The sequence below is a fragment of the Chelmon rostratus genome, chromosome 5 (genome assembly GCF_017976325.1).
Source record: "Chelmon rostratus isolate fCheRos1 chromosome 5, fCheRos1.pri, whole genome shotgun sequence".
Lineage (NCBI taxonomy): Eukaryota > Metazoa > Chordata > Actinopteri > Chaetodontiformes > Chaetodontidae > Chelmon > Chelmon rostratus.
In genome coordinates, this window is record NC_055662.1 from 30,283,147 (window position 1) to 30,298,024 (window position 14,878).

The 14,878-nt window shown below is 43.4% G+C and overlaps 2 protein-coding genes across 2 annotated transcripts in view; one reads left to right on the plus strand and one right to left on the minus strand.

The window, feature by feature from the left end:
* Window positions 1-232: 232 nt before the first annotated feature.
* fibcd1a (fibrinogen C domain containing 1a) lies at window positions 233-9,521 on the minus strand. The gene is made up of 8 exons (XM_041937158.1): window positions 9,444-9,521; window positions 5,981-6,096; window positions 5,520-5,892; window positions 4,308-4,440; window positions 3,459-3,595; window positions 3,092-3,188; window positions 792-971; window positions 233-707 (listed from the first exon to the last, which is right to left on the minus strand). The coding sequence occupies exons 1-8, from the start codon at window positions 9,519-9,521 to the stop codon at window positions 445-447; spliced, it is 1,377 nt and encodes a 458-aa protein (XP_041793092.1). The 3' UTR covers window positions 233-444.
* Window positions 9,522-14,234: 4,713 nt separating this feature from the next.
* Window positions 14,235-14,878, plus strand: part of LOC121606726 (regulator of G-protein signaling 3-like) — a 44,489-nt gene continuing 43,845 nt past the window's right edge. Inside the window, exon 1 of the mRNA XM_041937231.1 lies at window positions 14,235-14,332. Within this exon, the coding sequence (XP_041793165.1) occupies window positions 14,304-14,332 (29 nt within the window). The 5' untranslated portion in view covers window positions 14,235-14,303. The remainder of the gene's footprint in view (window positions 14,333-14,878) is intronic.

The following is a 14,878-nucleotide window of genomic DNA, read 5'->3' on the forward strand; positions in this document are numbered from 1 at the left end:
TGATTGATCTGAACTCTGATCTGATCTGAACAGAGGATGGACAGATGAAAACATAGCTTCAGATCAATAACTCTTTAATCAACCATCAGCTCTACAGTCACATCAACTCTGACATTAATATCAAAATTAATTGATCAGAACACACAACGAACAGGAACCAGAGAGAAGTGAAATGAGTTGTTTTATACAGTAAAACACAACAGTTGTCTCTTTTTCTTAAGCTGCTTTAGAAAATTGGTCAGGGGTCAGTCAGAGTCTGTTTTTAGGGTCGAAGGGCTGGAGGTCAAAGTCTAAGGTCAGAGATAAGGTTAGAGTCAAAGGTCAGATTTTAGGCTCAGAGAATCAGGAGTCAGGATTTGGTCAGAGTTCAGAGGTCAGGTTTAGGTTGTAGGTAATTTGTATGGGCTGGGTTATTGGTCAGGGTTCAGGTTTAGTGTCATATGATCAGGAGTCCGGTCTGGCATTAGGTCGTATCTTCATCTCAGTGAACCTGAGCGAGTACTGCCAGCCCGTCCAGCTGGACCACTCCACTCCATCTGCATACGAGGCGTGGCCTCCACTCAGGTACTGCCCATTCAGGTTGGATGTGTGGCAGTTACGGTACCACCACGCCCCTTGGTAATACGCTGCACAGTTGTTCTCTGACTGGTCCTGGTCCCGGTCTTTAGTGGTGAACTGCATCCCAGAATGCTTTAGGAGGGAGTCACCTGTAGGACAAAAAAACACCTGTTAGTACTGTGTAGTGATGTGTACGAATGCAGTAGTATAGCAGTATTACTAGTATTTGTAACCTGCGGTCCCAGAGTACTGGTCCACGGTCAGTGGGTATCCATCCTCCTCTGGGTTCACCGAGTCCCGACCAACAGAGAAATCAGCGTAGTGAGCAAACGCTGTGGCGTTATCGAAGTCGGCCATGTCGATACGTAACTCATAACCACCAGACCTTGTGAGAGAGTAGATCCTCTGGAGACCTGAGAGAGAGAGAGAGAGACAGAGAGAGAGAGAGAGAGAGAGAGAGAGAGAGAGACAGAGAGAGAGAGAGAGAGATAGATAAGGAGATAAGGAGGCGAAGAAGTGCCGGGACAAGCAACGACGGTATAAACCATCCATAATGTCACTTATTATTTGGAATGAAAGATCTCTGCCTAATAAGATGGAAGAAGCTAACGGCGCTAACCACACTGTGTAGCGCAGGACAATTTTCATGTGCTGAGAGCAGACAGGTGAGTGACGGAGTGCAGAAAGAGGAAGGGTGGGGGCATAGCGATGTTTGTGAACAAGAGATGGTGTAATCCAGTACACATTAGTGTAAAGGAGCAGCGCTGTGCAAGAGACATTGAGTTGCTAGCTGTTAGCATTTGGCCATATTACCTTCCAAGGGAGTTCCCGCGTGTCATCGCGATAACTGTGTACACCCCCCCCTTGGCCGACACTGCAGCAGCATGCAAGCTCCTACACACTGTGGTCTCACAGCTGCAGACATCGCACCCCCAGGCCTTCCTCCTCATCTCTGGAGATTTCAATCACGCTTCCCTGTCCTCAACTCTCCCCACCTTCACCCAGTATGTAAAATGTCACACCAGAGACAATAAAACACTGGACTTACTGTATGCAGATGCCACCCCTTCACCCCTCCCCCCACTGGGCCGATCTGATCACAACCTGGTTCGTCTGCTACCTGCTTACATACCTTTGGTGAGTAAACAACAGCCAACCATCAGGTATGTGAGAGGAGTCCAGTACGGCACTGAGGGACTGTTTTGACACCACTGACTGGGACGTGTTGTGCAGTCCTCACGGGGAGGACATCAACAGTTTGACAACATGAATCACAGACTACATTAACGTCTGTGTGGATGACACTGTGCCGACCAGAAAGGTACGGTGTTTCCAAATAACAAACCCTGGGTGTCCCCTGAACTGAAACCCCTACTGAAAGAGGGGCCTCTCCTCAGTCTGGGGATAGAACTGAACTGAAGAGGGTGCTGAGGGAGCTGAAGAGAGAGATCAGGAGAGGCAAGAAGAGCCACATCATGTTTTTTGACTACTCCAGTGCTTTCAACACGATCCAGCCATCACTGCTGAGGGGGGAGCTGGAAGGAGCCGGAGTAGACTGTCACCTGATTGGACCATCGACTCCCTCACCAACAGACCACAGTATGTGAGGCTTCAGGACCGTGTGTCGATGTGGCAGTTTGCAGCACCGGGGCTCCGCAGGGTACTGTGCTCTCTCCTTTCCTCTTCACCCTCTACACATCGGACTTCAGACACAACACAACCAGCTGCACCCTCCAGAAGTTCTCTGATGATACAGCCATCGTTGGATGTGTATCACAGGGGAACGATTTGAATACAGGGAGTCATCACTAACTTTGTCCACTGGTGTGGACTGAACCACCTGAACATCAATGCCAGTGAGACTAAGGAGATGGTGACAGACTTCCACAGGAAAGAACCACAGACTACACCGGTGAGCATCCAGGGTATTGACATTGAGATCGTTGGCAAGTACAAATACCTGGTGTACACCTCAACCAGAGTCTGGACTGGACTAACAACACAGATGTCCTGTACAAGAAGGGCCAGAGTCGTCTCCATCTGCTGAGAAGACTGAGGTCCTCTGGAGTCTGTAGGACATTACTGAGGACTTTCTATGACTCTGTGGTTGACTCTGCAGTCTTTTACTCAGTGGTCTGCTGGGGCTGTGGAAGCTCTGAGAGGGACAGGAAGAGACTGAACAGACTGGTCAGGAGAGCTGGTTCTGTCCTGGACTGTCCTCTGGACACCACTGAGGATGTAGGTGAGAGGAGGATGTTGGCCAAGCTGACATCCATCATGGACAACCCCTCCCACCCCCTGTATGACACAGTGGGGGCCCTCAGCAGCTCCTTCATTATTATTTTTATGCTCTTTTTGTATATAATGTACATAAATGTATGTTATTTTGTATCCTTTTTATTGCCTATTTGTTATTTTACGTCTGAATTTTATTTTTGGATCAGACAGTAAATAAGCAAGCAGCCTGTTTGCAGACAGGTGTGTGTGTGTGTGTGTGTGTGTGTGCGTGTGCGTGTGTGTGTGTGAGTCAGACCTAGCCAGTGTTCTCCTGTAGTTTTTCCGAAACCATCTCTGTACGCATCCCAGCCTCGGAAAAAATTTACGGAGCCATCCTCCCTCCTCTGGATCACCTGCACGCGCACACACACACACGCACACACACACACACAAATTAGGTCTTCGCCTTCAAAGTGTTGCCTTTTCAGCAGATGATGATCAGCTGATCTGTCTGTTTGTCTGATTCACCTGTCAGCCATCTTTGCAAACATAATACAATTGTTAGATACATATATTAAAACAGTCTTCACACTGAGCTGCTGCAGCCTGTGTGTGTGTGTACATGACTCTGTGTGAGTGTGTGTGTGTGTGTGTGTGTGTGTGTGTGTGTGTGCACCACATACTGTCCAGCCTCCTCCATCAGTGGTCATGTCACAGTAAACCATGAAGCCGTCAGGGTCATGAGTCGGAAACACAGAATAAACTCCATCCTGAGAACCACCAGATGCCAAGACATCAGCACAGTCTCTGGGTCTGACAGCTGAGACAGAGAGACAGACAGAGTGAGAGACAGACAGGCAGAGAGGCAGACAGATAGACAGAGAGACAGATGTAGCAGGTTTATATAGACATGGTTTATTAATTTGACAAAAACGTTCCATCCCTTCCTGTTAAATCTCTTGCTTTGTGTTTTCGTCTCCTGCCTGTGTGTGTTGTGGCGTCTGTCTGTGTGTATACGCTCGTCGTGATGACGTAGTAACGTATGTACCAAGTGCGCCCACGCAATCCGGTCAAAGACGATGCCGACATTACCGGAGGGGCACCTCACTAAGCTCTCCACACAGCTGCACCTCATTGAGCTGCATCTCACTGAGCTGCACCTCACTGAGCTGCACCTCACTGGGCTGCACCTCACTGAGCTGCACCTCACTGTGTCACTGTGACAATGAGTCCAACAACACACTCCATCTTTGTTTAAAGTTCAACCATCAGTTTGGACACAGCTGTGACTCCATGACCTTTAACCACACACACACGTTAGGCTTCCATCACTTTTGGGGACTCTAAACCTAACCTTAACCCAAGTCTTCACCTTAAATTTAATGATTTACATCATGGGGACCTGCATTTTGTCCCCACAAGTAAGGTGAGTCCCCACAATGTGACTGTGTAAACAGGAGCACTGGGAGCATGGCTTCAGTGTGTGTGTGTGTGTGTGTGTGTGTGTGTGTGTGTGTGTTACAGTGTGTTACCTCTGTACTTGTTGTCTCTCTGCAGGTCACTGTTAAGCCGCCTCAGACTCTCTGTCTCCCTCTGCAGGCTGAGCAGAGAATCACCGAAACCTCCCGCTAACTTCAACACACCTGAGTGACTGTCAGACAACACCTGTCCAGGTAAGAGAGACAGACAGACAGGCAGGTAGAGAATCATAAGATTTTATTTCACATAATTATTTTTTTTTATTTTATACTATTAATTTGATTTACTGTACTTTTATTTTATTATTTATTATTTTATACATATGTTTAGGGTTATTTATTTTATATTACATATACACGGATATGTTTTTGCTATTTTATTATTATGTATATAATTTTTTACTGCTCGCTATTTTGATATTTTATTATGTATATTTTGTTCTTTATAGTCTTATTTTCACTTATTTCACTGTGTGTAATGCTGCTGCTGCACTGCAATTTACCACCTTGGGATAAATAAAGTCTATCTATGTATCTATCTATCTATCTATCTATCTATATAACCATGTAAAAATCTGTTCATTTCTGGCAGTATATTTTTAAGGCTTTTATATTTTATATTTTTTCCACAGTTATTGCAGCAAAGCATGTTTTTTATATATTTTTTCTACATCTTTTATATAGTCACTTGTATAGTACACACACACACACACACACACACACACACACACATATATAATCTTTTTATGTACTTTGTTCCAACTGCTATCACCTGCTGCTGTTATACCCAATTTCCCCGGCTGGGGATAAATAAAGTTTTATCTTATCTTATCTTATTATAGAATTTTTTTTTACTTTTGCTATATTTCATTAATTTGTTTTGTTTAGTTCAGTTTTGTTTTATGTCGAACCTTTCCAATTTCAGTTATTTTGGTTAATTTCAACATCTTTTATTTTGTTTTCATTTAATTTACTTTAACAACCAGACAATCTTTTCAATTTACTATTAATTTAATCATATTTTACATTTTACACATTACTTGATAATAAATAATATATATTGTGATATATTTATGAGCATTTCAGGTTTATTTTAATGGATTAAATTCATTTTAGATTTAATTTTAAAATTAATTTTAGATTTTAATTTTATATTGATCCCCTTATAGATGGAGCACACCCTCCGGTCCCCCTTCTTAAATAGTCGGATATTTTCATATAATTGTATTATATTTAATATGTTGCATTATAATAAACCTGTCTCACCTGCATGATGCGGCTCTGCTCGCTCTGCAGTCCATCCAGTCTTTGGTTCAGAACACCTTGACCTCTTTTTAGCGAATCGGCTTCCAGCCTCAGGTTGTGGGCATGGCCTGATAACACCTTGAACTCTTCTGCCAGCTTTTGGACCAATCCCGTCTCCTGCCAGTCGTCTGTGTTGTGATTGGACAGTGCTCGCAGCAGAGAGCTCTGCAGCGCCTCCCAGCGCAGGAAATTTTCGGTGTAGTCTGGACAGTTCGGGTCCAGAAAGATGCTGATTGGCTCTCCGTCTGCGACACGAGAGACGGACACCAGGGCACCGGACTCCTTGGCGTTGGTCGAGATCACAGGCGAGGAGGAGGAAAGTCTGCTCCTGTCACTATGACAACAGTAACAGACAGTCAGATGGGTAAGTCAGACAGACAGACACAGACAGGCAGACAGGTAGGTCAGATAAGTGTGTTTACCTGTTGATGAAGGGCAGAGGATACTGGTTTAGATACAGGATGATGACTGTTGCTGTGACGACGGCTGCTATGACAACCAACACAATGACAGACCATAACAGGAAGCTGCAGCATCTCTGAACACACGCATGCACACACACACACACACACACACACACACACACAGTGTGATTAAAGTGTGTGTAAAGCCTCATCAGACAGTAACACAGATCAGCTCGTCAGCTCAGTTCAGCAACACTGTTACCATGTTAGCATCAGTTCCCAGCATGCACCAGCTTTCACAGTCCACATGAGTCATTGAACTCGCCACCTGTTTGTCACCTTAAATAATTTAACTGCATATCAGCTGCAGACTAACATCTACTGCATCAGTTATTACTGCAGGTGTAACGTTGTAAAACCGTCAGCTTACAGTACAGTATTTACCCAGCACTGCAGTACTACATAAATATTACATACAAGTTTGTGTGTACACTACAAGTCTAGAGGAATGTATTTTGCTGCTAATCAAAAGAGCATGAAGAAGTATTCAGATACTTAAATAACAATGGCACAACCATACTGTAAAGAGTCCCGCACTGAAAATGTAATTTAAGTCAGAAGAGAGTCTGAAGTCAGCAGGCTGCAGGACCGTCCGTCCTCCCCAAGCTGGAACAAAATGGAAGTAGTGGACAGACAGAAGGAGGAGTGAGGCTGAGAACCAAAGCGAGGCAGCAGACGAGACAAACACTGTAAATGATGAAGATGAGGACATTCAGGAGATGACTCCGGGTCACGGCTTTCTGATGAGCAACAGTCATATTTACAGGAGATCAGTGGTTTCCAGGATGAATTTCATGGCAGACAGCCTGTGTAAATGAACAGATTTTTTCCCAGTGTGGACAGATTCATTAACTCTTAAAGATAATGTTTGATGTTTACAAGAATAAAACAAGTAGTACAGCTTCTGACCTGGCTTACTGACCGTGACATACAGGGTCCATCATGACAGACCTGGGAGCAGTCATGCTAACCAGTATCAACCAAAAACCACTGAGTCTAGTACGGTGCATGCAATAGCTCAACATAATGTGAACGCGGTGACTGGTCTACAGATTAGAAGACTGGTTGGTTCTGAACAGCTGGATAAACGAAGAGGTTTCATCTACGAAATATGCTGACTAAACAAAAAACACTGGCTTCCCCTACAGTGGAGAAAGGTCCCTGTAAACACTACCAAGAAAAATGGGTGAAGCACTGAGGCTGAGTGTTCTTTTCTTTGTCTGTCCTCTTTCTTCTGTCTCTCTTTGTCCTACATGGAGTTTAAGAGAGGGAACTTTAAACAACGATGGACAGAGGGACAGAGAACAGAAGCTGTGCTAGGTGACCTGAGCAGAACTAAGAACATCCATGTGTTTCTCTGACAGCAGATGCTCAGCTCAGCAGACAGTGAAGCAGAACGGAGGATGACTTTGAGTTCTCCTGGACCTGGATGGTAAAGACAATATACAGACCTTGTGTTTTTACCAGTCAGTCCTCTGTGCCTGGACAACTGTCCTAAATGTGAGGACTGACTGTTCTCAGCAGTGTGGTAATGCTGGGGAGGAACTTTTGTTTCGTAGCCCACTCATACCAAGCAGAATGCTCAGCTGGACTGACCAAGCTGACAGGTCTGAGGTCAGCAGGGCCATGGAAAACTGCTGCCAGGCTGAGCCAAGAAACTGGGTCTCTGCATCTCCTGCTGAAGCTGGTGGAAGAGGTGATCTTCCTGGTCTCTTAGGGAGTTTAGGGAGAGGCCAGAGGCTACAGAGAACCAACAGGTCAGACGGTCTGAGTTTCCATCATTGTTCATCCGTGCTGTAGTGGCGGAGCATGAGGAAGGAAACTGCGCTCTGCGGTCTTCCCAAACACCAGAACGACCGGACTTCTCTAGACCGTCCAAGAAGAGTCTGTGTATGTCACTGTAAAGGTTCTGTACAGAGTGTCATTAGTGTCATTGGGTTGGTGTGTGGACACCAGGGTCATCTGTCATGGAAAAACACATGGAGGATCTCCAATACAGACCACAGAACAGGAAGTCACTGTGTGTTCTTTCAAGATGAAGAAACTTCAACATTTGTGGTTCAGTTGTGACAGATTAGCTCCTCTTCTATCTTTCCTGCAGCGATTTTTATGTTCAGAGGTCTGATGGCTGCATATCTCTCCTCTCCTCTGTGTTTGATGGCCTGTCCTTCCAGGTCTGGTGGTGGAGAGGAGGAGGTCATGTGACTCAGGTTCTGCTTAGCTGGTGACACCTGAAGCTGCTCCTGAATCCATACTCCTCACTCTCCACAGGATTTGAATCACTTGTAATTATTAGCTGGTCTAATGTGTACACGTGACATCTGTTTCCTGTCTCCATGTCCTGAACAGAGATCAGTCCTCTGCTGCTCAGTTTCTTTTTTGGGGGGGTTAGGTGTTTTTCCTTATCCGAATCAAAGGTCTGTTGACAGGGAGTGTCACACGCTGTACATATGTTGTGATTCTGGTCTATATAAACAATATAAACTGACTTTAAACGTAAAAGTACTCATGAGACATAAAAATGAGCCAACTGCTTGCTCACGGGGGAAGTTTTGGGTCGCTGTACATTAAAGAGTACGTCCCTGATCTGCTCCATATGCAAAGTCACCTGAGACATTGTGGTACAAATCAGATTAATTACATTCAATTGAATTAATGATGAAGTAGCAGTTCTTTCTTCCTTTGCTCACCAAAATAAGATATCGAATACAGGAAAACAATTTATCAATTAATCAATCAATCAATCAATCAAACTTTATTTCTATAGCGCCTTCCAACTTTCAAAAGGAGCACAAGGTGCTTAACAAAGAAGAATAAAATCAACAAATAAATGAATTAAAATAAGTAAAAAGAATCTAAAAACACATCCCAGCGTGTTGATTGTAACTGAACACAAAATCAGAAATACTGCACACGACTGTTTTATTGATGAACTACTGAACATCATCAGTTATAGACTTTGTTCTTTACGAGGAGCTTCTCTGCTGGTCTCCCTGCCAGGCTGTGGACAACATCGACCACCAATAAGAGGGTTCCAGCCGCCTGGAGCTGGGGGTGGGGGTTATCAGGGGAACACGTCCCCTGGCGTGTAAACCGTCTCTCTGTTTTCCTGCAGTGTTTAATCTGCAGATCCTCAGTCGACGTCAGTGAAGGCGACAGCTGCTGCAGATTAGAGACACTTTGATCTGACAGTTTAACTCCAGATTAACACGAATTAACTGTCTGTCTGTCTGTCTGTCTGTCTGTCTGTCTGTCTCTCTGTCTGTCTGTCTGTCTGTCTGTCTGTCTTCACAGTTTGATCAAATGATGAAGACTAAGGCAGAGATGGTTGGACGATGGTGGGGTGAAGATGGGGGCTCATAGTGGACCTCAGGCCGGCATGGCAACAAGCTAACATGCCAGCCGCTAATGCAGCACATACCTTGTGTTTCTTTGGCCGCTTGCTGTCGAGCTCTGAGCTGCTGTTGTTCATGATGGTCCACCTGTCGTTCAGCATCATACTGAAACACAAACACATCTTCACCAGGCGAGTCCACCGCAGGAGCAAAGACTCAGGATCTGCATCTGATCCTTGAGCCACTGCCTTCACATGGAGCCTAGTTAAAAACTCGGTCTCAGGGACCACCCAAATATTCTTAAGAATCCCTAAAGCCTTCTCGAGGAGATCTAAACCCTTCTCAAAGATCTCTGAAGCTTACTCAAGCACCTTCACAACCTTCAATAAAGACACCTCAAGGAACTTCTAGAACCATAGTCCCGTAGAACCTCCTCTGTGATCCAATGCTTCGAACTCCCTAAATGATCTCTGGTACAGCCCAATAGACCACGAGGATCTCCACAATGACCTCTAAAATGTGTCATAGAACAGAACCCTCTTATACATCTCTCCATCTAAACAGTCTCTACAACTTTATATGTGACCTTTACATCAGTCCTGTAGACCTCTATAACGTCCAATAAATCTCCAGAACATAGTTAGATAATATGGAACTTTCTAGTAAAATGTATGATCCCTTCAGTGATCTGTAGAACTGTCATGAACATCTCCATACCTCCAATCTGCTTGTATAGCTATAGAATCTTATTGCAGACCCTCAGAACCTCCTAAATGTCCATTAGAGCTAGGACACCTATAATCTCAACAAGGATGTCCAGAAACTCCTCAGGGACCTTTAAAACCAAGTGCCTTCCAACCATGAGAGCCCTTGTGCCTTTTCAAGGACCTCTAAAACCATCTGAGGGATACCTAGAACTTTCTTAATGACCTCTAGAACCTTCTTGGTGGCCTCTAGAACTGTCTTCGAAACCTCTCAGAAACCACTGAACGAACCCACTCACTGCTGTGTTACCTATTGCACCTGTACCTAAAGACCCACAGTACGATCTCAAGCACCTCCAGGACAATGTAAAGCACCCCTAGTACATTCTCTATCTCTCTCCTCTATAACCCTCTAGAGTAACTTGAATCCTCTTCAATTACCTCTTAAATCTCAATAAAACCTTATATAAAACCTCTTCTAATGTCAAATAAGATGGAGAACAAAAGCCACCTGACAATGACCATAAAGTCAGATAGAATAATATGATATCAATAGATCAGATAAGCACCCTCTGAGCTGTAAGAGCCAGCTGTGGAACCTGAATGTGAACCTGTGAGACCTTTTGGTACACACCTGTTGGTGAAGTCAGCAGTAAAGCCCAGCAGCTGGTCGGAGGTTCTCAGTGTCTGTTCCTGTCAAATTCACTTACGTCTGACTGATCAGGGTGTTACAGGAAATCCTCACAAACGGTTCACAGAAGGCCTTAAAACCCGACCTGTAACTGCTTCATCTCATTTCATCTCATTGTGACATTAAATGTGAAATTTAAGCAGTATGTGTGGTTCAGTTCAGTTCCCGAACCCTAACCCCTTCAGGGCAGTTAGAACAAACACAGATCTGAGATCAGCAGGATGAATTTATTCACTGTCATCTCTGCAGCTCCAGTCGAACCACATCGACTGTTGTTATAAGAGTTTTCTTTTTTTAACAGATTCTTACATTTCTTTATTCGAGGAGTCACATTTGACAAGTTTACTGCTGAAAACTGCTGTGAAAATCTAATGCTGAGGAAACAAAATACAGGAAACTTCAGAAACAGCGTCTGTTCTGGGGCTTCTAGTCATTCGTTAGATGTTTGAGTAGTTTAAAGATTTAAAGATACGATAGATTTGTAGATGCAGAGAATGAAATCAATACGGAGGAAAAGTCCTTAGATGTTTACATTTCTCTTACTTATAAAGTTCTTGATGTATTTTTACTGTATAGTGTGTATATTACTGCACATTTATATACATATCTATATATCTGTTATATAAGTCTGATCTGACAAGAACATTTACGAACTAATGACTGATCAATAATCAAAAAACATACCTTTCTGTTTTCAGGCTCCAGGTGACGGTAAAACAAATCCAACTTTATTTTTTCTGTTCAAACACGCATCGTGTGTTCAAATCGTCATGGAAACAGACACCCATCTACAGAGAGAGAGAGAGAAAAACAGAGAGAGAGAGAGAGAGAGAGAGACCACCTGCTGTACAGTGGGGCGAGAGACATCCACTCACACTGACAGAGAGAGAGAGAGAAAGAGAGAGAGAGACAAAGAGAGAGAGAGAGAGAGAGAGAAAGACAGAGAGAGAGAGAGATCACCTGCTGTACAGTGGGGCGAGAGACATCCACTCACACTGACAGAGAGAGAGAGAGATAGAGAGAGAGCGAGACCATCTGCTGTACAGTGGGGCGAGAGACATCCACTCACACTGACAGAGAGAGAGAGAGATAGAGAGAGAGAGAGATGGAGAGAGAGAGGGAGAGAGAGAGCATCTGCTGTACAGTGGGGCGAGAGACATCCACTCACACTGACAGAGAGAGAGATTTAATTTTGATTTTTCCACTGACATTTATTTGACGTTATAAATTCATGACATTTAACACAAAACAGACTAATTGACAAATGTAAGTCCGTCTGCTACAGAGCAGAGCGCCACCTGGATCTCAGCTCTGAAACAACACAGACCAGAAAGATTGATAGAAGTCAACAGGGAGGCCGTCTAAACCAGGAGCTCTGCCCTCTGTAAGCCCATCAGAGCAGTAAGTTTCACTAAAGGATGAAGGGTGTCGGCCTCACGTCCACCTGAGGAAGACCAGCGAAGAAGCTGCTGCACACCTCAGGGTTTTCAGTCCTCAGTTGAACAGGTCTTTATAAAACCTGACTGTGAACTTCCTGATCTCAGAGGAACCTGTTGGATCGCAGAGAGTGAATGATCTTTCTCTGGCTGTTTTTCCTTTCCAGAGCAATGAAGAACCGAGAGGGGGCGTCCAAACCGTGACCTGACCAGAGCCCCCTGTGCTGCCACACCTAGCCGGTTGGCTAGAGCCGACTTTTTAGATTTGAGGGGACTTAAGAGCCCTCGTTCTCCTGTAGAATCAGCTAAACTCTGCAGTTCTACCAGCTGAGTCTCCAGGTCCCAGAGTCACAGGGGGACAGGGATTGAACCCAAATGCAGACATGAAGGAGGGCTGGTGCAATTAAACAAATTTATTAAACAAAGAAAATGAAGAAGCAGGTTGGCAGGCGGGTGTCTAACAAGAAACTTAAGTCCAAGGACGTAACAAAACAATTCCTCTAAGGAGTCCAAACAGTCCAGAACACATCCACAGAGACAAACAGAAATCCTGATTCAGGGCACAGACAGGTCCGGGGGAAAAACAAAACAAATCAGCAAAAACACAGGAAACACGAGGGGAACACTGGAAAACACTTATATGACACATGAACAAAGACGACGACCTGACGGACTGAGGGTAAGAGACGGGCTGAGGACAACTAATGAGACACAGGTGAAACAAAAACACAGGAAGTAAAGCAAAAGATGACACATAACGTGAACCTTCAACATAAAACAGGAAGCTCAGAGGCAACCTATTTGAATTTTAGTAAAACTTTATTAGAAAATTCTGAATGTTACAGAACAACAATAAAAATAAACATCAAAACCAACAAAGTCAGTAAAAACCAGGATTCACAGGATTCAGATCCTCTCAGGACTCGGCCAAAGATCAGCTCCTCATCCACAACACAGCAAACACGTCTTTATAACACCACCCCCTGCCAAACCCGTCCACATCCTTCATCATCCGGTTAAATAAATAGTTTAAATCAGCTGACAGGATGGAACATCACATGCTGTGAATGAAGATCTGAGCGTAGCATTAAGAGGCTAATGGAGCAGAGTGGCATCAGGTAATTCAGGGATAAGTCAGGTGAAATATTCACATTTTATAGAAATATTCTTCTGCATCATTTTAAAAACATTTCACCAAACTTTAACTCTGACAAACTCCTTCTTAAATGTCTGATTATTTGAACTTGGGTCCAGAAGAAAGATCGAATCGGAGCTTCTTAAATCTGAATCATCATTGTGTGACTGCTGATCAGATCAATGAACAATATTCAAAACTAAACGTGTGGCAAGTGAAGGAACGCGATGCAGGCTGAATTCCTCCACTGTGAGATTAATAAAGTTTTATCTCTTTTATGTTTACTTGTCATTTATTTGTCAGTCAGTTAAATGTGTGCTGTGTGTTAAATTCTCAGATTTCTGACTGGAGTTTGGTTTGTTGCTGTGGAAAGAGGCTCTTTCTTAATGACAAACACATGTGGACCTCCTCAGCAGGATGTTACTGAAAGTAACATCAACAACACAGGAAACCGAGTTGTGCTTTTCACAGTAAAAGCCTGGTGTTGATTCCGGCTGTTAAAACAGATCAGAATTTAATTCAGAAAATAAAAACACCCTTACATCCTGTTGGTCTTTATCATTTATCACTGACCTGGGAGCTGTTGTTCTTTGTGGTTTTTCTTTGGTAATTGTGAACAGGTTGAGATTAAAACTTCATTCTTGACCTTAAAAAACTCACCAGAGTCCCTTTAGAAGCTGCTCATCATATCAAACAAAGAAGTCAACAAAGATGAGAAGGTGCCACAACTTTCACTGAACGTATGTGGACCTTCGGGTGTGATTATTTTTATTTTTTGTCAATATTGCTTTTATTTTGTAAAACAGAAGCTTTTATGTTGAAAGTGCAGACAGGAAATGGTCCAGTTTGCTAAACTTGACGAGGTGAAAAGGTGCTTCTGGTTTGAATTTTTTTCCTTTGGGGGTAAATTAGAAGAAAAGAGTGAGCGGTTAGTAACACTGTTGACCTCACAGTGAATCTGTTTGGATATTTGGAGGTTCATGGACGTGTCTCTGAGCAGCAGAAAAAGGTGAGACTGAATCTGAACTTCATTCAGTTCATTTGAACTTTGTTGGGATTGAATCAATGCTGATGTGTCTGTGGGAGGAAACTTCATTCAACAACATGAAAAGTTTACTCGTGTAAAGAGTTTATTATGTACAAAATAAAAGCAGACTTCCTTTAATGACTTGATGAATGTAATCTACCTCAGAAACATGAGATTTATTGAATAAAAGAGTCTCAAATTAAAGATCACATATTTATTTGAGTTTAAGATGAATGAACTCATCATTCATCTTCATCATGAATGAAACCTCATCAGCTGTTAGAAAGTGTCGTGCAATGACAGACCGTCAGGAACGACGTCTTTTATTTCTCCTGAGAGTAAATTAAAAAGAGCTTTTGACTGTGAGTTTTAAATCTTCAGACTATTTTTTATGTTTCCTCTTCGACTGAAAGAATCATCTGATGTTTTTCCAGTTTTGTTTTCTGCTTCTTTTAAATTTCCCTCCTAAGAGACGAATAAGTCAGATCCTGAATCAGTTTTTTGCTCAGACACACGGCTAACAAAGAT